The sequence below is a fragment of the Parambassis ranga genome, chromosome 4 (genome assembly GCF_900634625.1).
Source record: "Parambassis ranga chromosome 4, fParRan2.1, whole genome shotgun sequence".
NCBI classification, from domain to species: Eukaryota; Metazoa; Chordata; class Actinopteri; family Ambassidae; genus Parambassis; species Parambassis ranga.
Genome location: NC_041025.1, coordinates 5,305,531 through 5,329,882, shown reverse-complemented (window position 1 = coordinate 5,329,882; position 24,352 = coordinate 5,305,531). Strand labels below are relative to the sequence as shown.

Sequence of the window (24,352 nt, the reverse complement as noted above, 5' to 3'; positions counted from 1 at the left end):
GTACATGGTCAGTAAAAACCCATCCTCTGATGTTCCTGCCCTCTAATACCTGTGATGATAGCTGGTATATGCACCAGCTTACTACTGTTGTCTGTCTGTTATACCTAATATTTTTTTATCAGGCTTGTTTTTATGATGCACCTTCATCCCTATAGATGTACACGGGTGCAGCACAAAAAGCACAAAAGGTTCAATAAAAATGTTTCATTTTTTTAAACAAACTTCAGTGTTTGCATAAATTTGTGGGCACGGTCACAGGAAGAGAAAAACATTTGTCCTGCATGTGTGTCACACGCTTTACTGACCCAACAATCCACCCCAATCTCTTCTCAATGAGGCCTCGTGGGGCTACGACATGGGTTCTGACACACCATCCAAAAAAGACCCCAAACATCCACCCATCCATCGGACCATGAATCAGAAATGAGTTCAATATTCTAATCTCTTGAACCAGCATTGGTGTCCCTCTCCAGCGTCAGTGTCTCCTGGCCTGGACACTAAAGAGAAAGGATTTTCCTGCTCATTCTTCCATGTCTGAGACTTGGTGTCTCTGTGGGAAGAATGCCGCTCATCTGAGATGTCTGCAGGTTGTCAGAGGGAGAGGCATAGGAGCGAGGCCAAGGCGAACCCTGAGGCAGCCCGAGACAAACAAGAGAGGCATCTGTGAATGGAAGCCATCGTCAGTCATCCTAAAGAAATTATCCCCTCTGCTGTGTGCATCTGACCAACAAGGAGCTGCGTGTTCGGACTGTGGCCTCCTCACAAAAAAGACCCTCTCTCATTTATGCATTGTTTAAAATCTGTGTTAACGGGAGCAGACATCACTGCTTCTTTTCATTTCTTTCATTTTAAGTTGGTGTACAGTGGAAGAATAATGAGCAACTTCTGAAGAGGTGACGTTGAAATAAAGAGCAACATTTTTCACACTGTAGAACAGAGACTGTATGCAGTACACATTATGTCACCGTAAATAAAAAAAAAAAAAAGAAAGGAGCAGACGTTCAGTAAAGTGGGGTTAGAGCTGAATGAAATATGCTCCCAATTATGGCAATGGGTGTAAGGAGCTAATAAAGTGAATGTCCCTACAAGACACTGAACCCTAATGGATCCCAACTAATTTGCTTTGACTGATGAATTTCCCACTCCAGTTGTGTGGGGTTGAATAATTATGAAATTTATCACAAGACATTGAGGCTCATTAAGGATTCGCGACATTTCATTAAAGCAATGTTGTTAGAGGCAGCACATGGTGTTCTGTTTGTGTTTGTACGTGTGCACATGCAGAGAGTCTGAAATACTGTGTAGAAGCAATTATCCAGCGATTAAAGCACTTAAAGGAAGGCCTGTTTTCACTTCTCTGTCGTTTAGTTTCTGAGTTCCATCATTTTTACATCTTTTTTCCCCCCTCATCCCCTTTTGCTGGCTCTGTGGTGCACATTCATTACTGCCAAGGGCTTCTGGTGTGTTTGGAATTGTGCACCCTGATCCATCAAAAACCTACAAAATCTATTACATTTATAGGAAAATCTCATGACAGACCAGATGGTTTCATTAAATAGCTTTACAAGAAGAAGTCTCGGAAACCCAAAGTCTAGTTCAGTAAGTTCTGATGTGTGTGTGTGTGTGTGTCTCCCAGAGATTCCCATGTATTTACCTGTATGTATACAGCCTAGTTTAACAGTAAATACCCAACATCAGCATCCAGTGGATTTAAACTCCAACAGAAAACAATGTGAATGAATAATAACAATAAGTAAGACAAAGAATCATGTACTGCCAGCTGATGAAGACAGTGGTGCAGAGGACCCATAGCATATATATATTTCATGAACCCCAACAGAAAAGGGAAGAAACAATGGAAGCCAGCAGGCTGTAGCACAGAGCAGGTCAGCAACAGTGTTTATCTCATGAGCTGTGACATACACTGTGCTAGCTTGTTATTTTTGTGTTTTTAGTGTTTAGTAGCTGTGTGTGTAGCAAGGAGTTATGAGGTAACAAGCGCAGTGCATTATGGGTGTTGGAGTTCTACTGCTTGTTTTGGTATGAGAGAACCACACAGCATGTTCTCTGGGTTTTCTCTGGCCCTGCAATGATTCCATTAATTTAAACTTTTATAGACACTAAGCATTCATGACAAGTCCATCATTTCAGTTAAGTATCACTTTAAGCTCATTTAAATGTCTAACTCCTGACAAATACAAATAGACAGATAGTCTTCTTCCTGTCTCAAGCTAGGCTATGTTAGAAACACCCAGACATCAGCTGGATTTTTACACATACAGTACACTTCAGTCACTTTGTCTCACTCAAACACATACGTTTATTATATACACCGTTCATTCTGGAGTATAAATAGTCTCTTTCTTGCCGCCTTGCGTACATATGGCTTGTGAAAATACACCATGCTGGATTGTTATATATCAGGTCAAACTCAGAGGGATCTGTGAATATGGTATATTTTTGAACTCTTAATGTTCAGACTGTATTGGTTCAGATTTGTTGTTCTGCCCAGAATGAAACCAGAACAAACAGCACAAGCTTAAAGAAAATCCTCACACACAGATGAGGCTTGTATTGACTTGTTGATTTCTGTTTACTTAAGCTTGCTTGTTCTCTGTTTAATTACAAACAATAAATGGAGGACGTCAATGCCACCAAATAAATGAAGTGAGACATATTTTAAATAGGGGAAAATGGAGCAAAACACTTTGAGCTGTTCCAATGTTTTCTGACCCAAGTTGAGCTGGAAGCACATGGAAAATGGATCACAGAGACAATACCACAACACGAGGCAACACAGCCAAGAGCTCCACTTGAAGGCTTTCTTTACACTAATTTAGTCATTCTGAATGTGCTTATTTTCATGCCATTTTAACTACACACTGCACAGTCTACCATTACAAAGGAGAGTCTGAGTTGACTTACAGTGCATTGAACCAAATATATGGCCATCTCTTTTGTTCTCTTTGTGTCATATTTAGCATCAGAGAGGACCAGGACTAAAGACCAGTTTAAGCAGTTTAATCATTATAGCTCCTGCGGTGCATCCTTTCCTGCTTGATATGCTAATAAAAGTCCAGTTATACATGATTTTTTAGAATGCTTACGCCATTGCAGACCTCCCAGTGTATACATGTTCGTAATGTGAGTGGAATATTTATAATAAAGCTCATATGTTTAATTTAGCAGACCACAGTCCTTGGATTTAACACAGATTACCAGATTAATAACATGTCCCCTTTTAGCATTGCATTTCATACATTTATTGTGATCCCTGTTCCCTTCTGCTGCTCCCTGATCCATTATAAAGCACAGTTTCTAAACTGCTCATTATTGCTTTCATTCAACATTGCATTAATCATTTAACTACATTTCTATAGAACTTCTATAGAAATGTAGTTAAACTCTGTTGTTTGTTGCACAGAATCATTTAAATATTCACTTCTGTGGATATCACATTCAGTGAATAATACATTAAAGCTTTAAAAAATGATTTTTGGTCATTATTAAGAGAGATTGTAGGCTATATGTAATAGAGATTGTGTCTTCTCCATTCTTCTGTTTGATGATCTTCTTTAGACTAATTTAAGACTATTCACCCATATGCAGCCTGTTAGCATAAAGGTTCTGTCTAGGGTAAACAACCACTACTCCCACTGTGCTATCTATAGCAAAAGCTGCTGTATGCTTGTGATCAGAGTGTGTACAGTGGCGGCCAAGTGTTGCAGCATTTGCCAGAACCAAACACAAAGCAGCGTCCCGCCTCTTCCAGTGGACCACCATTGGTCCTTTTTTTCAAATGAACAGTGGTCAATGGTGAGAAATTCTGTTTGGATGGTATTCCAAATTACACACCTCATGTTTGTCATTTTAAAATATCATATTGCAGTCAGTAAGGAGGTATTTCTTTTTCCCCCTGTTGAATGTGCTGACTACAGGATTTTGTTCCTGATGTTTATTGTGTCTGTGCAGAGAAACCTGAGTAGTTTAGTAAATAAAACAGTGGTACATTTTAGATAGGGTTAACAATATTTTTACCATTGAAAACTCTTCATACTTTTCCACATTTAGGGTTTTGTGCGATACATTGGAAGGTCTCAAACCCACACACCATCATGTAGGCCAGCAGCAGCCCTACTGTTTTTGGCTGATTGCCAACTACTCAAACAAGAAGAGGAGGAGGAGGTAGATGGGAAAGAGGGGTTAAAGGAGAAGGAGGACATGAACATACTCACATACATACTACATTGCAGAGGACATAAATATAAGTGCTGGGAAGCTAAAAAAAACATTGTAATCACTTGTGTTAATAGAGTTAGGTGCAAAAGGAAACAAAACTAACAAAGGTCCTCCCCTGATTTGTCAGACTTGTCTACTGCTCACACGATTAAAGCATATATGTGCTCAGTGTTTGGAAGCTGTCAAGTTGTCCATCTTTGTGTCCTCATGCTTTTCCAGCCTACAGACATGATGCAGGCTTCATCACACACCAAGAAGTTTCTGACTACTTCACAAAATCTTCTCCAGAATTCCTGCTTGTCTTTCAGGAGCAGAATGTAGCAACAGTGTCCCGGTCTGAAACTCTGAATGTGCATCCTCATGCACAGTGAATCTGAAAACACATTTTTAAGTGAAGGGGGACTCTAAAGGGCTGCTTTAATGTGTTTTTAGGTAAGTGGTCTTTTACTCATTTAGCAGATTTCACTTAGAGATCTTTGTGCCATCCTCTGTGCAGTCCTGGAGCAGCTCCTCTCTATCTGAAGACAATCTAAGCTCTAATCTTCCCTCATCAGTTGGCTCAGCTGAGTGAATATCATTCTCTCTAGCAGACAGCACACACACACACACACACACATTTCAGTGATGGCAATGCTACACTGCAAACACAGACAAGGCCATCTGAAAATATGAGTGTGAGAGAAAGTTTGAAGACAGTGGTGTGGTGTGCAAACTTTGGCTCAGTGTCATGTTAATAGAAAAGAAGACACAATCTGAAGTTAAGCACCACACTGAATACAGCTCTCCTGCTTTTTCCCACAGGACACACAGCTTCATTATGAAGCACCGTGGTCTCCTTTTCATCTCAGTGAGATCACCCCTGTGGGGAGTATCAACACTGCGAGCCACATCTGACGCTCTCTTGTCCCTGTTCAAACATTGAAGTAATGTTCTGCCATATTGTTGCGTGCTGCTTTTTTTTCTTTCATAATGCAGCTGCTTGGAAACTGCAGGACTAAAAAGATCTCAGCGGAGAACGAAGGTGATCAATTTCTTAGGGAACTCCCACCCACCCTCCTTCTCCTCATCTCTCTGACCCCTCCACCTCCTCCTCCTCACTTCAACTAGCCATAATTATTTTGCAAAGGAGGAACACACAGAGTCATTTCTCTTGCCCAGTTATGAAAAGCTCATTAAAACAAGCCCGGAACAAACAAAGCTTTTCCTTTGAGGCCTCTTTTCAAATTCATTTTATAATTTCCCTCTGTTTTAATCATTTATATCAATTAATCATTCCTTGGTGGAAAAGATATTCTTTGCAATCTTTCTATGGGTTTTTTTGTTCTAGTGAGTGAGAGGCTTGATGAGAATGTCAAGAGAATGTGGCTCAAACCTAGGTGGAGTAACACTGGCTTTGCCAAAGGGAAATCAGCTTGATGCAGCACAATCTCTTCGGAGCAGCAGGAATAATTAAACAATTAAAGTCAAGAAAAAAGATCATCTTTATACATCTGACGTCTTTCTAATGAGGCCGGGGGCATCTTATAAGAAAAGCCTGTTTTGTCATGTAAAACCACTCAACCTGGTGAATCTCAAACAACTTTTCTCCAATAGCAGCACTTTTTGAAGACGTCACCGTGTTTGCAGAGGAGAAGGAAACGCTGCATTCCTTTTTATGAAAAGGTGCTGGGGTTGCTCTCAGTTTATCTTTGATGTGTCTTACATGATGCTGAAAAAAAGTCAAACTGAATGAATTAAAGGAGCTCAGCCAGATCGAGGTCTTGCAGATTAGCCTTAATAGGTGTTGAAACCAATGACCTGAGGCTTAATGAGGTTGTAAACGACAGCAGGCTTGGCTGCTATTATATCCAGTGACAGACGATGGCGCCACTACGCAGCTATAAGGCCTTGATATTTCCCAGAGGCTGGAGTCGCTCCTGGTAAACTAAGTAGTCACCGAACGTCAACTAATTAAACTCAGACGTGAGATGAATGCAGTCAATACGTCGCCACGCTGCCTGTGCTGAATTGTCCCCTCTAATGTTCAGAATGTATATTTTGTGGCAGATGATTTTACTGTAGTGATTAGAGTAAATAAGATGGTGCATATATATTTATAAATATTAAACAGTGCAGCTGATTAAACAGGACGCGCAGAGACGTCGGGCCTTTTTATGGGTTTGTGTGTGTAAACATCATGCACCGCGTCTCCGCTCCGGTCCGTCTCACCTCCGTCTCCATCCCTCTCTGTCTGCGTGTCCAAGTCAGTCTGTCCTCACTCTGATTGGCTGGGATTGTTATTCCTCCTAAATGGACTGCGCGCTGATTGGCTACAGCGGCACCTTCGTCACGCGGCTAAGGGGGTTTTTTTACTGGAGGTTTCTTCCTGTCAGCGACACATGTAGAACAAGCAGCTAACGGGACCCAGAGAGAGAGCAGAAGCAGAGGACGGTCAATTACAGCCTCTCCGCCCGCCTGCTTATTTCGTCCTTCTCTTGTTGCCACAGCACGCACTTCTCATTTTTGAGGAAATTACGGCACGCGCAGACCTGTCATTACGTCTTGCAATGGACTCCTTTTGTTCCGGCGAAAAACAGAGCAGTAAAGCGGCGCCAGTGAAACGGGAAGCATCCAGTGGAAATACTATCTGATAACTCCATTTGCTCGCCGCTCCGCTTGTTGCCGCCGTGACACAGCCGAGCTCGAGTCCTCGCGGAGGGGTTTCGCAGTCGCGCGGAGCTGGAGGCCGGCCGCGCGCGGTAGTGCGTACTTTTGTGGGACTGTTTGAGTCTGCAGCACAGCAACTTTACAACCATTACACTGAAAAGAGACCGACGAGGTGAGTGTGTTGGTATCACAGCTGTTTTGCATTTATTGTGTTATGACTGTCAGCAAACATGATGCTTTATACTAGCTGGAGCCGACACTAGTCCTCGTCTCCTTGTCGCTTTTAACGCATTTACGTTTTTTTTTTGGAGCTACATTTCTGCTGTTCTCATTAAACAGCAGCAGGAGCTTTTAGCACATGTCTGCCTGATACGTCCCCCCTCCCTGTCTCTCTGGTTTTTCCATGACTTGGTCTCTGCGCCCAAATTGCCTGGCCGTGTAATTACTTGAGTTAGCCCATTTAAGTTAAAAGCCACCCCCCTCCCCTTCCCCTCCTGTCCCCTCCATCCCTCAGCGGAAAAAAGAAAACTCCTCTCTGAATGAAACTTGACGATGGCCCGGCTTGTTTATCCAGGGAGTCACTTTCAGGTCGGCTTTTTGATTCATCTCCTTTTAGATTTAATCAGCACTAAGGTACGCTGTGGTTTGTCCCTAAGAGCCATCGCTAATGGGCTTACTGAATGCTTTTCTCTGTGTACCCCCCCCCTCTTCCCGGCTCTAATTAGCCTACCTGCCTTTCAACAAAGATTTGGCTTTATCCAGGCAAGTCTGCCTGACCAAATTGGAGAGGATTACAGTTGAAAGAGCCCACATTAATTTTGTGGGTGAAACAAATGCCTGCATTTCATTAGATTAGAGCACTTAACATCATTACAGCAGCTCTGTGGTGTATCAGGGCTGTGCTGTAAACATCGGTTTATAGTGGGATGCATCATATTCATCACTCGGGTCAAAGGCCTGGCAAGCATCAAGTGTTGGTAAACACAGAACCAGCATGTCAGACGGTTTCACATGTCCGTTCTGCTCCATCCGATTCATACACACTCCTTTGTGTTTTGCAGTAACCACAACCTCCACGCAGCTATTCAGACTGCAGTAGAGTGAAGAATTGTGCAGGGAAGTTTAGTGCTATTTAGAAATTCTCAGGACAGCTCACCAAAGACCTGTGCTGTGTAATTGTTTCTTTGGCCCTCCAGTGTTATCAGTGTTAACAGACATTCATCATGAGGTCCATCGAAGCCACAGCGTGGAGATGAGACAGAGATCAAGATTAATTTACTAAATGACTCGTAGCTGTCTTGTAGCTCAACAGGACTCAGGACTCTTCACATAATGAGATCAGCTATTGTGTATTGGTGCAATGTTGAAGGTGGATTTTTTTTAATTTGCTAATTAATTATGATACTTGTGCTGTGTATGGTTTACACGACCATGTTAATTCAACAGGACATCGTATACAAACCATGCTAAACCTGTAAAACTGGTACATGCGTAATCTGACATCCTTCCCTCTGTGTATGCACTTTTTTGTTTTTGTTTTTTAGGTACAATGGTGAATCCTGGAGGCAGCAGCCAGCCACCACCGGTGGGCACAGGCTCTCTGTCCTGGAAGCGATGTGCAGGCTGTGGGGGCAAAATCGCAGACCGTTTCCTCCTTTACACCATGGACAGCTACTGGCACAGCCGATGCCTCAAGTGCTCCTGCTGCCAGGCCCAGCTGGGCGAAATCGGCACATCGTGCTACACAAAAAGCGGCATGATCCTCTGTAGAAATGACTATATCAGGTAAGACAAAGACCTCACAAAGTCGGCGGATAACAATAACCGTTATGATGACAGATTATCCGAGGTGATTGCTCTTCCAAAACTTAGATCATTCATTTTTATATCTTTCTCATAAACTGCACATTTTTTTCTTGTAGCCATTCAGGGATTATATTAGGCAGTGATATTGCTTGCCATGCATTGATCGACAAACTTGGTAGAACACCTGTCTTAAATTGTAGAACCATCACCAGTAAAACACCCCTGGCCTAACTTGCCCTGAAAGACGCCCAGCATGGCACCGTGTTGTTAGAGCACAAAGCCAAAAAGACTTGCTCTGCAGGTCAGCGGTCTGTCTGTCCTGCTTCATGGTCAAAGGAATGACAGAATAGAGCTTCCAGTAGCTCCATGCGAGGCGTAGACTGTCTGACTTTATTTTTATGTAACAGAAAGGTACCATTTAATTAGCAAAGAGAGCCTTTTTAAATATTCTAGTAGGTCTGCCAGACACCCAACCACAGCCTGTTGATGACACTCACTAATGTAGAGCCGTCTGATGTGATGAGACGAGCCATCGGACAAGCACTGAAAGTTCAGATGCTTTCTTGACTCACTCTGGGGCGCGAGAATGGTATTTATTTTAAGCTATCAATTAGCCATTTGGAATGTTTTTCGTCTTTGCAAGTAAAATGTCTTAGATTCCACATTGTTTTGCATTCATACTCTAAAAAAAATCTTTATACAACTCTGCTATCACATCTGCATGGATAATTCAGAATCTAAAGTGAGCCTCTGTGCTCTCACACCCTCCTCATAAAAAGGATAGGGAAGTCAATGGGGTACTTCATTCATAATGGGAGCAAAACGTAATTAAAATTGGAAGGGGGAAAATGTGGATACACCTTTCCACTTGTAATGAGAGCATGCTTGGTGGAAGAGCTACAATGCATATTATGGAACCATGAGATCTCTGTAGAGATAACGATAGGAGCGGGGGAAAAAACATCTGACAGTGAGTCTACACAATTAAATGCTTTAATTATAGTCCCCCTCCATTTCCTTTAGTCCTGATGGGTTTTATCTAATGAGATCTGGTCCCTGGCTTGTATCCGCTCCCAATGACGTGTCCGAAATGAATGAGAGCCACACTGCAAACAAAACATTTAATTAACCAAATTGGCTTTTGAGAGAGAGCAAGAGAGAAAGACAGATAGAGAAGAGGGATTATTGTGAAGGCCATTTGCTGCTGTTTTTCCCTCCTTCATCTTAAAGGGGCAGACTCATTTTTTGTAAGTGACTTATAAACAGGCCATGAAACACGCAGTTCAAGCTGTAGCTTGAATCTGAATACAGCTGATATGAAAACGCTCATCTGATTGAGTCAAATGAAGTGGGATGTAGCCCTGGCCTGGCATGATACCCATCCTCTATCAATCAAATAGGAGCAATATACAAACATCACAGCGTGGCTTTCTCTGAGCTGTCACCAGAAGCTTCAACTTAAAGCCCAAGTTGCATTTGCTGTGGGGATCATGTTGTTTTAAGCTGGAGGTGATATTATTTCTGTGGGCTGCTAGTAGAGGGAGAATTAATTTACTTGTGGCTGCTGGATTCAGGGAGAATGCTGTCCCCTTAATTGAATAAGCCTAGGTAATTAAATGGCACTTTTCCAATAGAACGTGTGAGGTAAATCTAATAGTTGGTTATTTAATATCACTTTGAAGTCTGCCCACTCAAGCACTATGACAGCACAAGAGAATGTGAACTATTAGGCCAGGAAAAAACGGGATCTCAGAAATTAATTAAATCGCATGCAATTTAGGGGAAACGTTTATCTTGATTTGTCATAACAGAATTAATTCAAGGCCTTCAATTCACTTGGGGCCAGATCTGTTACTCTGAATTAACCAAGTGTAATTTGGCTGATCCCCCACCGCAACCACCACCCAACCTCCACCCTTGCACGCACACACACACACACACACCTCCCCATCCCCCTCTTCCCAAAACACATGCACATACACAACACAGATCCACGCGAACCCTCCCTCATCCTTCCAATCTACCCACCCCGCCCCATCCCCGGCCCCTCCACCCTTTTCTCTAATGCAGCTCTTGCCATTATGCAAAGCTCTGCTTCAGTATCAATATGGCCTAGTGCTTTTAAGGTGCTTTGGCTGCTGATGTAGAGAGGCATTTTTAATGGACTGTGTTGCAGAAATCATTGTTGTGGGGTAATTTTACCCTACTCAAAGGCCTCGGTGAATGAGGTCTGCATTTACCAGACAGCCTAGCAGCAAGCCATGCTATATTTCACCCAGCAGTCAGTGCTGAAATGAAATCCAATAGTCATTGCCTATATAGACAACAGACAGCTCCAAATGTGTGTTTTTGTTTGTTATTTAATATAATCAAAGACAGATCCACGGGGGCAAGACAGCAGATAAATCAAGATAAAACCATCCCCCAGAAACGTACTAACGGATTTGTTTTTTAAGAGGCAAAAAGCAGAAACCAGATGTGTCATTGCAATTAAAAGAGTCCCTTGGCCTTAATTATACTGACCTGGGGTGTCGACTTCACCTTGGCACCATAGTTCACTGGCAGAAGAGGCCATTAGAGCCCAAGTTCAAACCGATACAGCAACTTAATTGAGCACCTAAAGGCTTCGGCTCCTTAAATCAAATACTATCAAGAGCTACCCCCTGGTAAAATAATTAACCCCCCCTATATGAGTGAAATATAAAAAGGCAGTTTCCTGCAACCTTTGTTTCACCAATTTCAACCTAAACATGGAGAACATGGGAAAAGTGCGGGTTTGCGTCTCCAAACACGTCACGTGAGCACAAGTGTCTTAAAGCAAGGCATATATGTTCATTTCCACTATCATGTTTGTCCCAGAGAGGGCTGGCAATTGGCAGTGTTGTGACGACAGTCTCCAGTTAATTAGTTTCTGAAATTGAGTTTTGATGGAGCCTTTCCAAATGATGCCAAGACAAAATTTGCTTCTGCCTAGGCCGTCTTATTGAAAGACATTTCTGTGTCCCTTTGCAAAGAGCTCTTGCTTGTTTGTCAGTATATCTAACAACTGCTCAGGTTATGCTTAAGATGGTAGAGGTATTTACTCTCTTGTTCTGTGAATTTGTTAAATACTTTCCATATAATTGTCTCTAAGAATGTCTGGGTGGGAAAAAGGGAATTTGTTTCTTTTTCTTGTTAATTTTTTTAAGCCAAACAACTTTATCTGATGCACACACACCAGTGTTAACCACTCCCCCTATCCCTTCCTTTTTTCAGTCCCTCTCTCTCTCTTCCCTTCTCTCCGGAGCATGTCAGATGCCGTGGTCTTATTTGATTGCTTAGGAAAAGTGCAGTGATAGAGCAAACACCCGGTGAGATATGATGACAAATGGGTCCAGATCCCAGTAAATTACTTTCTGCTCAAATCGAAATTTCATTCAGTTTGCTGCTCACCGAGATGAAGTAATCTAAATTGTGGACTCAGAAGGAAGATAGAAGGGAAGCTGGAGCAAGCATTTCATTATCAAGAGGCAGAGGGAGGGAGAGAGAGAGAGAAGGTTAGGGACGAAAGAGATGAGCAGAAGCAAATCTAAAGTGTTGACACCATGATTGAAAAGGTTAACCCATGCACATTATATATCAACCCGAGTAGCTACGGGTTTCTAATGGAAACACGGCACTGACAGAGCATTCACAGGAGTCCTAATGGCAAAAGCACTATGTCTCCGCCTGGATGTACAATCAAATCCTCTTACGTCCTGATTGCTTATGTTCCAGGTTATTATTAGGTTGCAAAAAATGTGCAGCAAAAGTAATATGCAGTTTCAGTGGCTCGTGCTTGTGGAGAGTGGCAGAGGATTCATTTTTCCTGTTGATACTGTGATGATTTTCTATTTCTTTTCCTGTATGTTTTCCCTTCAAGTTCGAAATGGAGCTGGGGGAAAAGCGAACTTATCACTGAATGCAGTTTTCATTCAGTCACATGCTCGGCAGACAAAAGTGTGGATGCCACAGGCCATTACACAAGGCTACATCTATGCAGATGCATGCAGCTGTTCCATAGTAACACTTCTCTTTCTTCTTCTTGTCCCCTGTTTTCTCAGATTATTTGGAAACAGTGGAGCTTGCAGCGCTTGTGGTCAGTCAATTCCAGCCAGCGAACTGGTGATGAGGGCACAGGGCAACGTGTACCATCTCAAGGTAAAATGCACGTTTATGGAGCTTTAAAATAACAATGCATTACAAATGCTCAAAGCCTTTGATTTGATTTCCCTGACTATTTATGTAGGCCACTCTTACAGACATAAACAATCTAGTATTGAATGGATTTAATAAAATATTTATTATATATTATATATAATAGTCTATTGGCTCAAGATGTCTTTGAAACCCTTTGTAAGCACAATACAGTGTGTATATAGAGTTATATAGGTCTTATAAGCAGCTAGTGATACAAACAAAACAAAACAATACATAGTGAAGGTCGAGCATTTTCAATGCTCACCCCATCATAGGTGTTCTTTTTCATTGAATTCATTCATTGAAAATCTTACCAGCTAAAGAAGCAAGTTCTGATGAATAACCTTTATGTAAGTGTGATGTCATCCACATAATGTGATCGTAAAGAAAGCCTCATGTTGCTGTTAACTGTTAGTTCGACCTTCTTTAGTTGACCACTAGACAGACAGTCATGCAGACATAAGTATATCTGTTCACTGGCTTGCTCCATTATTACATAATAGGCCTTGATGCTGGCTCGCATCTGCAGGCCTGGTTGTGATCGGTTCTCACTCTGACCAACAGTGTTTCACATGTTCCACCTGCCGGAACCGGCTTGTCCCGGGGGACCGGTTCCACTACATCAATGGCAGCCTGTTCTGCGAACACGACAGACCCACAGCACTCATCAACGGCCATTTGAGTTCACTGCAGACGAACCCGCTACTGCCCGACCAGAAGGTAAGATGACCACTGTGACGGTGGAGAGTGCTGCCGCATTCTCTGTGGTTGTGTTTCAGAGTGTTAAAGGTGGAGCAGAAGACTGGTCGAAGCACAGGACAAAGCTGTAAAAGCTTGTCATCAGTCAGCTGGAGTCATTAGCAGGAAAAGAAAAACATCTGTAATTTTCACGCCAACATTTTTCACTCTGTTTATATTGATGTCTGTGGTCTGACTTCACTGCAAGGCTTGAAGCAGATATTTAATCTAACGGAGCAGAGATGAATTTTTTTTAGACAGCCAATGGATTTTTTCATCATTCTTGTTGGAGGACACGCGCTCAGAAAATCTGTATTAACCGTCAGCACAAAACATGTAAAAATGATGTTTTTTGTGCAGCACTCGGTTTGTTACAAGCAGACACATATTTGACTTGGAGACATGGAAAATGTATTTTGTCGTCCCGAGCCAGACTTCCATTTGTGCTGAAAAATGACACGTGTTGCCATTAATGCAGAGGGTTTAAAACAGAATTTGACTACTCTATCAACAAGACTGGGATCACCTGGGCTAAGTTATCACTCCAAGGCCAAAACTCTGTATCCAGGAGGCCCCAGGGCTGAACACAGACAGCAAGCTGCAGCCGCTAGTATATCATGAAAGCTGTCATCATGGCTTTCCCTGATTTGATCTTGATGCCTCCAGTGAAAGCAAAACAGAAGGCCTAATCATATACGAAGGATAACTTCATTCTTCAGGATAGCTTCATTCTGCCCGCAGGAGATCTAATCATTTTTGCCTCACAACAAGCGGCTTTATTGATACCTTGTCTGCACACACAGCACACAGAGATATGGGAGGCGCTTGGAGTGTGTCAGAGTCTGACTGAAAGAGGAATTATATTGTTGGGAGCATGCATTTCACCTTGAGTGCTTCTGTGAGTAGAGGAGAGGTAGAACTCCATTAAGCCCCCCCCCCCTCCCTCTACGTCACAGGCCTTTTAAGGGCTTGTCACTTTTACAAATCAGCTCTAGGAGCTCTTAGAGCTCCTCACATTTAAATTGAAAGCCACTGCATTATCTAGCTTAATTTTAAATGTCTGTTTAAGTACTTACTCCCACCCCCAGTGTCTCTTGTAGCATGGCTGGTGTAGTAAATATGAGGCCTCATTGTTTATTTATGCACTAACATCAATTGTAGTGAAAACTGCTGAATTATTGATGCTAAAATGCAATCTGAATATTGGCCCTGGTGCTTTAATTATAGCAGAGAGAGAATTATTAAATAAACAGAGACGCACCGCTCAGCGGGAACAGTCTCTGGGTGCTTTGGTTATCTGCACCAATGAAATAATGCACAAGTACTTCAACACACAACACATATCCTTTGCTGAAACTGAATGTGGACGGCCTCGAACAGCACAGACGTACAGCAGGATAACAGCCTCCAGATCAATATACCCCCCCAATGTATCAGGCTGAATGTAGAAGCATGGGCTGGTTAGCAGAGGAGAAAATGAAGCAGTCACAGGGTTATCTGCTGACCATTGTTTTGATTATGTGCGATTTTGCTGTGACATAATTGGTGTTGTTCACGATCATGGCATAGGATATTTGATGCTCATTTATTAAGCTTTCTTCCCAGCGTCTTCCTAATCTCTTTGTTCAGAACAGACAAATTACCTCTCTCATACAGAGCTGCTTTGACCCAGGGGAGTGAGACCCTCCCAGCGTCAGTCACTTTAATTAGCCCCCAAGTAGGAGTTTGCAATTACTAATAGACTGAAGCCCTCCTAGTGATTTGAGGGATGAAGGGAAAAGTAAATCACCCCTCGGAATCATAAAGAAGAAGGAAAAAAAAAACAAGAAAGATGAAAAAAGTTACAATTCTGGTAGAACCCAGACAGATAATTGTCTTTCCACCCCTGCATTTCTCCGTTTCACAGAACTGAACACCTCCTGCAGTTATGTTGGAGCGCTGTTCTAATTATACCAAAGAGAGCCGCTTCATGAATGCACTTTTAAGTTAATGCAAAGTAAATGGGACACCAGATGGTTTTCAAAGCCTGGCTGATCAATAAATTAAAGACCAGAGCTGGTGGAAAGTTGATTTATCTGGGGGTGAAACATTTATGACATTTTGTGAGGGGGGGATGCTCTTAATGAAGGCTCTAAAATGTTTTTATTTTTCACTGTTCAGGTGTGTTAGGTGGGAGACGCGCAGGAAGCAGGATGTGTGCCTTCATTTTAGCCCTTACTCATTGTCACCCGAGACAGCGTGGATCAGCAACACCCCAGCCCTTTTTTTAGCTGTGCTCCCAGGCCCTTCTGTCCTAAAGGAACCCTCTACACATCTAACCAGTGAACTGACTTTTTATTTCTGCAACCCATACACACCCAGCCTTCAAACCTTGGCTTTTCCCCAAATATGGGTGGATACTTGCACTTACTGCACCTGAATTGAGACGCTGAGGACTCTGTGACCTTGGGATTAAACAACAAGGGGACTCTTCAGGAAGAGAAAATTAAATAACACGCTGAGAGGATGTTGTGACTGAAACAAAAGAAAGAGAAAAAAGACTAATGAGGTTTAAGAGATGCAGGCTTTTCAACTCTGCACATTTGTTTAAAGACATTTTGGGGGGAAAACCGGGACCTTTTAATTTTTCCTCTCTTCCTTTTCTATCCTCATTTCCCAGCAACATGGTGTTTCCACTTTCTATATTTTAAGTGTTGTCAAAAGGGGAATGTGTTTTTTCTTTTTCTTTTCGGTGGTATATATAAATATATATAAAAAGATGGGGTTTTGAAAAAAAATCTGTGGCATTTTGTGGAAAACAAATCATGAACACTCTCTTTGGTGTATTTGTAAAACTACCATGTATGTACAGTATGCATGTAAATGTCGTTGTCCAGGCGTGGCTACAATACATCTGACCCCTCTGCACTCAGCTCTTCCCTTTGAAACCCATGGCAAGCTGAAGAAACATGCTCATAGTCAGCAATGTAAAGATCATCACCAACATATAAATGCTGAATGAAAGAGAAATTTATTTGTGATATTTTCCAAGACATTTGCTCCAGTATGGTGTATTTAATTAATAAAAATATTGAAGATTTAAAAGCCTCCTTAATTTCATTGCAAACCTAGAATCATAACTCGCAGGTATAATCAGCTAACTGGGTTTTATGGATATTGTAATATCGTTGTCAAGTGTCTGATACCGGTGCACGACTTGTCTGTCGTACCACTCTTTTGAGGACCCTGCAGAGCCGCTATTCAATCCCCAGCCTCGCAATCATCAAGGCGCATGATGAGCGTCTAACTGAAAATGGATAAACATGTATCCTCTCTTTCTGTTCAGATGACCGTTTGCTATTCATCACTCTAATACCTGACAGAAATAGAGGAAAATGTCCCTTTGAAGATTCAATTACTGCAGAGAGAGAGAGAGAGGTGTCTGTCTTTGGCAGGCACAAATTGAATGGGCTATTTGCAGAACAAATTGGTGTTTGAAGTCCTTGCAACACCTAATAGGTCTGAAGGAGGGACCCGGTAATGGCTGATGTGCTTATCTGCGCAGTCCTCAGCCCCCTGTGAGCCCCGCCGCCGAAACAATGCAGCCTCTGCACAGGATGAGACTTTGATGCAAAAATCGGCTCCAATAGCAGAGGAAATGGGCTCTTGTGTTTTAAATTGAAATTTCAATGTTTTTTCAATGTTCTCAGCCTAACCCATTCCTGTAGTATTGTCCTAAACAATGGTGACTCCAGGAGTCTATCAATGAGACCGTGAGTGCACTCTACCAGGCAGACGCTCGGACACGTTGGCTGAATGCCATTTCGCTGCTTCAGTCTCAGTACTAAAGACAAGATTCTAATTTTTACTACAGCACAAAACATGAAGAAACATACCCACACACCTCACAGAAGAGTACAGCCAACACAAGGTTTTCAACTCAATTGGGTACAGATTGTGTTTGTTGCTGGGACAACAGTGACATTCCAGTGTTGTGTAAGTGGGTAACGTAGCTATGATGAGTGTTTAGGTTGGAAACTGCACCTACTTTAATGTAAGACAGGCAAGAGTGAGCAGGTTCTGTTTGGATCACATGGAGCAGGCTCATGTGTTTTAGGACAAAGGACAAAAGTCTTTTTGAAGTCTCATACCAGCAGTAGGTGTCAGTACACTAAAAAAAACTGCTGATTGCTAATTGGGCTACACTTGTAAGTTCGTTAACAGCTACATGCTAAAAGCGTAGCTTGGTGCGTGCATGTACTGCAGCAGGATATGGACCACTTAATGCTGACGATCAAACCTCTGTTCATTACATGTTATCAGGCCATCGCTCTAGTCTTGTCAGGTGTAACACTGACTGATAACCATCTCACCTTTTCTCGTGGACATGGTAATAACTGGGTGCAGATCTCATAACGACGGTTTCATAATTAACAGATAGTATCTCCACTTTTATGAGTAAATGCACAATGGCCTGACTACAATGCATATTTCTGTGTTTTCCACTGGTTACATTTCTGGCAGCTTAGTAATGCTTAACTGTGAAATCATGCTGGGACAAGAGTCCTCTGTACTCTGACAGTATTTTTAGATGAGGCTGTAACTGATTTTACATCTGATCCCAATGATAACCAGGCTCTTTGGAGTTTGGACGACACATGCAGATTAAAGCCTGGATATACACACTCCCTTATTCTTATTGCTAGCGTACAAAAGCAATAGATTTATAAAAACATGAAACAATCTCGAGGGATAATTCCAGTTTTTCACGTGACATTAAAATGGAGCTTTGGCTGGAGGTCCTATGAACCACTTAAAACTGGATATTTTTTTTTTGGGTGGGTGGGGGGGTGCTAAGGCTATGTATGTAAACATCATTAAAATGTAGCCAGCGTTAATGCTCAAAGCCATCATCCTCCTTTAGCTTAACTGTTACATTTAATTTAAGTCAGAATTATGAAATGTTGCCGTCCACGGTTGGTGTGTCTGAGGTGATGACAGCCGGAGAGAAGCAGGACATGCCGTCACCTGCAAATAAAAATCACTCCGAGGCCACAGAAGCCTCTGAGTATCAGATTTTTATTTGAAATGATCCTTTAAGTTGATTTTGGGTTTGATTTTGCTTTAAAGTGATCTCAGTAATCCACATCAGAACCAGACTATTCCGTGCAGCACTAACACTGACCTTTTCCATTATGAAATCCGCTTGGTTCCATTAAGCTGTTTACTCACACACACACAGACATATACATAAGCTGTACACGTGTGCAGATTTCATATGAGTCATTTTTTAAAATCAACTTATTGAATCAAATTGCTCAGTTTGAGAGTAAAAAAAACTGATTTGCACATAATCCATATGTGAGAATTTGCTTTGATGTGGCAAAGCAGAGTGAGGCCTAATGGATCTCACCCACAACAATGGAGCACTCTTAAATGGCACGTCTGCCTGAGGGAAATCACTTTGCTTCTACTGCAGCTCCTTCCTGCTCTCACCGGGGAGTCTGCTGATGCACCACAACTGGATTACTTCTGATTAGCCACCTTGTATTTATTTGTAATTAGTTTATGTCTTCATTCTGCCACAAGTTTTTGATTATCATTTATCTCTGGTGTGATTGGGAGGTTTATTTTTGTATAAATGGATGCTGTGTTCTGCATGTGCAAACCAAGGACATCTGACTGGCTCTCTCTTTTTTGTTTACTGTATCAGAAACAATATACGTAACACCTTCCAGATGCTTTGAGATAATAACTTCAACACATTTAATAGATTTATTTATTGGACGATGTTAAGAGTTTATGATGTGCCTCAGTGTTTCCACATTCATGAAAGCCTCTATGTGAACACCAGGCCTTCTTACTGGCCTGCCTTCTCTTCTTCTATCACAGCAACAACTCTGAGGTAGTTTTTGAGTGGAAATTCATTCAAAACAAAGTTTGCCTGAAGGTGACACAGTGAATATAAAGGCTGAACAATAAACTCTAATAATGTAAAACACTTGTCATAAAAGGTGTTACCTATCCCCAAACTGATCTTTTTTACCGGGCTGTAAACATGTTTATTTTTGCTGTAAAGTTGGTCATTTTAACATGAAGGTCTGTGGGGATTGACCACTGACGGTAAAAACTATGGACAGTCTGTTTCTGAAGAGCCGTTTTGAGGCTCGGTGTGAGGCTCCGAGTGCCGCCATGTTGGCAGCGTGACGTCCGCCAAAACTCCAAATGTAGACAAAGAGGGGGAGCACGATGCTGTGATACATCAACTGTCTGTCACTCAAAGTGGTAACATCCATAATTATGCATAATTTTAAATCAGAATATAATTAAAACGAGTGAGTACAATTGACACTAGAAGAGAACCTATCATTTGAGTCCAGAGTGGTTCTTTGTATCAGGCTGTAAACATGTTTATTTCTGCTGTGAAGTCAGCCATTTTAACATGGGAGTCTATGGGAAATGACTCGCTTTTGGAGCCAGCCCCCAGTGGATGCAGTGTGAACTACAAGTTTTGACACTTCTGCATTGGCTTCAAGTTGGTTAATCAAGTTGGTTAATGCAAATAATGGGATTGACTCACTTTTAGAATCAGCCTCCAGTGGCTGCGGGGGGAACTGCAGTTTTTGACACACACTGCATTTAGCTAGCACATTTCATACTGTATATATCATTCAGTTTAACCATTTAAAGACTAAAGATTAGCCTAGCTTAGCTGTTTTCAGTCTACGGAAGCTAAGATAAAGAGGTGATGGAAGCAGACTTCTCATTAGCAGATCCACACAACTTGCAGTAACAGTTGCGGTCCATAAGTAAAGTTAGCAAACTTCTAAACTCCTCTGTGTACTGCTGCTAAACTATCACACGCCAACTTTACAAGGTGTTTCTTTGTTTTCTTCTTCTGAATGAAAAATATCCGTTCCTGCATTAATTCTTACCCACACTCTTATATACAGAACGTCCTTTAAACCATCATTCAACTTCCATTTCTTTATTTGTTCCTTCATTAGTTCATCCATCCATCTGTTTTCTTGGCCACACTTGATCAGAAACTTTGCCAAAACCTGTGAAAATTATGCATCTCACTTCCACGTTCCAACATTTCTGTAATTACACTGATGAGGTCCAAGGGGTTTTTGTCTGTTCCTTTGTTCATTTGTATCTCATAAAGCATTTATCAGGGTTTGACAAAACAGAGGAAGTGAAGCTCTTCTACAGACGGCAGGTTAAAACATGAAGAGCGAGGGTATTTGGAAAATAAATGTGTCTTTCAGAGGATCTTCTTTCCACACCACAACACATCTGTCGCATCTCCACTGACCATCCATATAAAGGATGCCAGAATCTAGCTCTCAATGAAACACGAAGCCCTTTAAAACACCATAATGGTGTGAAAGGGCCTTTATAATTATCTTGTTTCAGCCCAGCGTGGAATCAGCAAACAACTTAAAAATAGTGCCTGTGCCACGGTCGGTTACTTAGCGGGGTGTTCGATAACACAGAGAGGGACATGCAAATATTGGTAAGGCAATTATTGGCAGTCATGTTTGGCCCTAAAGTAGCAGGAAACTCTATCCTCTCCATTATGTATGCTGTGAAGTCGGTGCGAGGCGCGCTGTTAAAGCGCTGCTTTTTACTGACCAAAAGGGGCTCACTTTACACCAAGACGTCCTTCACTGAGGCCAAAGACAGAACCCAAGCTTCTTAAAGTCACATTAATGGCCCAAGAATCTCCAAGAATTCAGTTTCACACGTCAAATCTCCTGAAAAAAGATCTCCAAAACATTGTAGAAGAAGAGGACAAAGATATGGAATCAGTTTTTCTGAACTTACTGCAACATTTCATTATAAAAATAAACAGTGTAAAGGAGTGGGAGCCACTCGCTCTCAGCTGACATAAATGTTTATTTCACTGAAAGATATGATAAACATGACATCTGGACTCAGACGGCTTTTATTAGGGAAAATGAGCATAAATACAAAAGGAATGAGAGTCAACATTCATGTTATGTTTACTCCTGTGCACACACACACACACACACACATCTCCTCTCCTTTTACTGGGTTGACTCTTGAAAAGCATTCCTTGTTCCATTTTCCCCCATTCTCCTCAAGAATGTAGTAACAATAATAATGCATTAAGTGGGCTGAGTACTCCAAACACTCAGAGCTTCCTCTCACAGTAAGTGCAGAACCAGTTTGCCTGCTGCTGAAAGCATCTTACACACAGTCCTACAGAGAGTGGAGAGTTTGTTTCGACACCCCCGCCCTTTGCTTTCTACCTCTCACACACACTCACAGACACACACCACACACACTCCTACACACTGTCTGTGACTCTGGAGGGGGGGAACAAAAAAACACAGTCAGACTCTGGCTCTCGCGCCCATCCGGTGAATCCGAGGATCTAAACGCGAGGTGTAGCGTCACCTCTGCACAGGCATCCTGCTGGAAGAGTCCCATCTGAGTTCCAGCGCTCATCATGCTCCTGTCTGCTGGAGCCACCAGCATGGTGCCGCTCTGAGCAGGGGGTTAAATCCCCCGTAAGAACGGCAAAAGGTCACCAAATGCTGTTGTTTATCAGCCATCCTAAAATGAAGCGCTGAGTGGGTGTCATGGGGGATCGATTTTAGCACCTCTATGTGTGCAGCGCCGCAGACACAGCGCACTAATCATCCCAATACTAATGTCTACACAAATGCTGGGTTAAAAAAAGGCCTTCAAGTTTGGGTTAATTTCCTTTATTGATTATTGGGTGTGTTAACAACCAATAGCTTAATCAGTAATAATATTGGTTAAAGATTATTATACCCTTATTAAAGAGGACATGGAGAAAGGACAGAGGATTATAGCATCTTAACCAGTATAAGCTACCTATCTGTGGCCCATATGTACCACACAATCTATAAAACAACAATAATCCATCTTAAATTTAGCTTTGTTTGTGGTAGCTCAGTAGACAATATGATGATTACTGCTACATGTGCGTGTATGTGTAGAGTTTTTGCTTGTGTATATTGTATTTATTGTTCTTTGATATGCTGCTACTACAACTTATTTTCCCCACGGGGATTAATAAAGTAAATCTTAATCTTAATCTAGCATCTGGTAGCCGATTGTTTTAAAGGCAGCACTAAATTGTTTTAGCATTAGCCTTGAGAAAGGGCACAAACCAACATTTTGGTGAAATATTCTTGTGTTGATTTATTGTTTTCTAACAATTCGCAATGTCCTGATATGGCAGCCATGTTTTCTCGGGCTACAAGTATAAAAACATCATCAAGTCTAATCATCTGTAATGCTTTGGCTAGCTACAAGTTTGGCTTATTGACTGAAACCACCCAGTTGTAGGGTACTATGTAGGGAGCTGATCTGAAAAATTTAATAATATATTTCTACTCACAGCAGCGTTAATCGTGTCGCAGCTGTAGCATAATTAACACGAGCTGCATCGCCAGCAGCTGCATAAATATTGAGCTCATAGTCTGACAGTACATATTGCTAATACAGTGAGCATTGCATGTAGCCGACACTGCTCTTAATGATGCATTGTGGGATACAGTGAGTGCACAATGTAGGGTTTAATGATTCTCACTACACACTTGGACAGCACTAGAAAATGACATACAGCAGGCTATGTAGTGTGCAGGGGGTGATATCTGAATTAGACGTTATTATGCTAATCTAGTAGCCTATCTGAGAGACACAGAACCTTTCCTTCTTCTGTTAGCTTCCGTTAGCAGTTTGAAATGTCCTATTATGACAGCTTTATTGTACAAAGTATCAAAACATCTGTAATCCTTGCTATCTAAAGTGACTTCCCAGCTAACATATCTGCTTACAATTTTGGCCTTAAACTTGTGCGGTATTCCAGTTACATTATATATGATTACTATTTTTAAGTTGATGGTTTAAAATTTATTTTTTTATAGGCTACTTCTAATCTGTTATTATTTCTGATCATGCATTGGGGACTTGGAATGTAATCCCCTGGGATTAATAAGGTATTTGTGATTGTGATACCTAACATAAACTAATCCCAGTCAGAGCCTACCATGTTAGACACCTTTGGCCTGTCACACATGTAAACTCTTCCCTCTTAAAGTCACGGCTTTCACTCGACAAAACAATATGAATTCTCGGCCTGTATAAATCTAGCCGTGAGCTCACACTGTAGTTTTCCCTGCAGTGGCCAGAATGTTAAGAATGCTAACATGGCAGCCATTTTAATGCTCTCACAAACAGCTCACAAATAGAATTTCTTAGTGTCTTCAAAGTTGGAGCCATAAAGAGCTCACAATCAAGTTGCCAGTTGTCTCAGCAAAGGACTGTGTGATTTGGCATTATCTTTGCAATTACAAGGAAGGCAGGAGGATCTACCTAAGATCTCTCTGTCTATGCCCTTTACACACACACACACAGTGAGATGAGCACTCCAGGGGGAGAAAAAGCACCTGAGGGAGCTCTCCTCTGCCTCAGTCCTAAATGAACTTAAATACCATAGAACTATATAAAGGGTGGATGGAGGTGGGGCTTGTTTGAGGGGTGGGGGCACTCTATGTTCATCTAAGTTGAGTTATGTCTGTTAATGAGTGCTTTGCTCTGCAGTTGTCTTTTCTAATTAAAGGAAACGTGTCGTGGACAGAGTTTCTAAACACCCGAAGACAAAAATGTAAAGCACAAGACCTGAACGTGATTTTTCTCCTCATCCCCCGGTCAATGACCTATA

General features: G+C 41.8%; 1 protein-coding gene across 1 annotated transcript; it reads left to right on the top strand.

Moving 5' to 3' along the window:
• The first annotated feature begins 6,613 nt into the window (after nucleotides 1-6,613).
• On the top strand, nucleotides 6,614-16,726 carry lmo4b (LIM domain only 4b). The gene is made up of 5 exons (XM_028404704.1): nucleotides 6,614-7,057; nucleotides 8,430-8,670; nucleotides 12,774-12,870; nucleotides 13,474-13,629; nucleotides 15,808-16,726. The coding sequence occupies exons 2-5, from the start codon at nucleotides 8,435-8,437 to the stop codon at nucleotides 15,814-15,816; spliced, it is 498 nt and encodes a 165-aa protein (XP_028260505.1). The 5' UTR covers nucleotides 6,614-7,057; nucleotides 8,430-8,434; the 3' UTR covers nucleotides 15,817-16,726.
• Nucleotides 16,727-24,352: the final 7,626 nt, after the last annotated feature.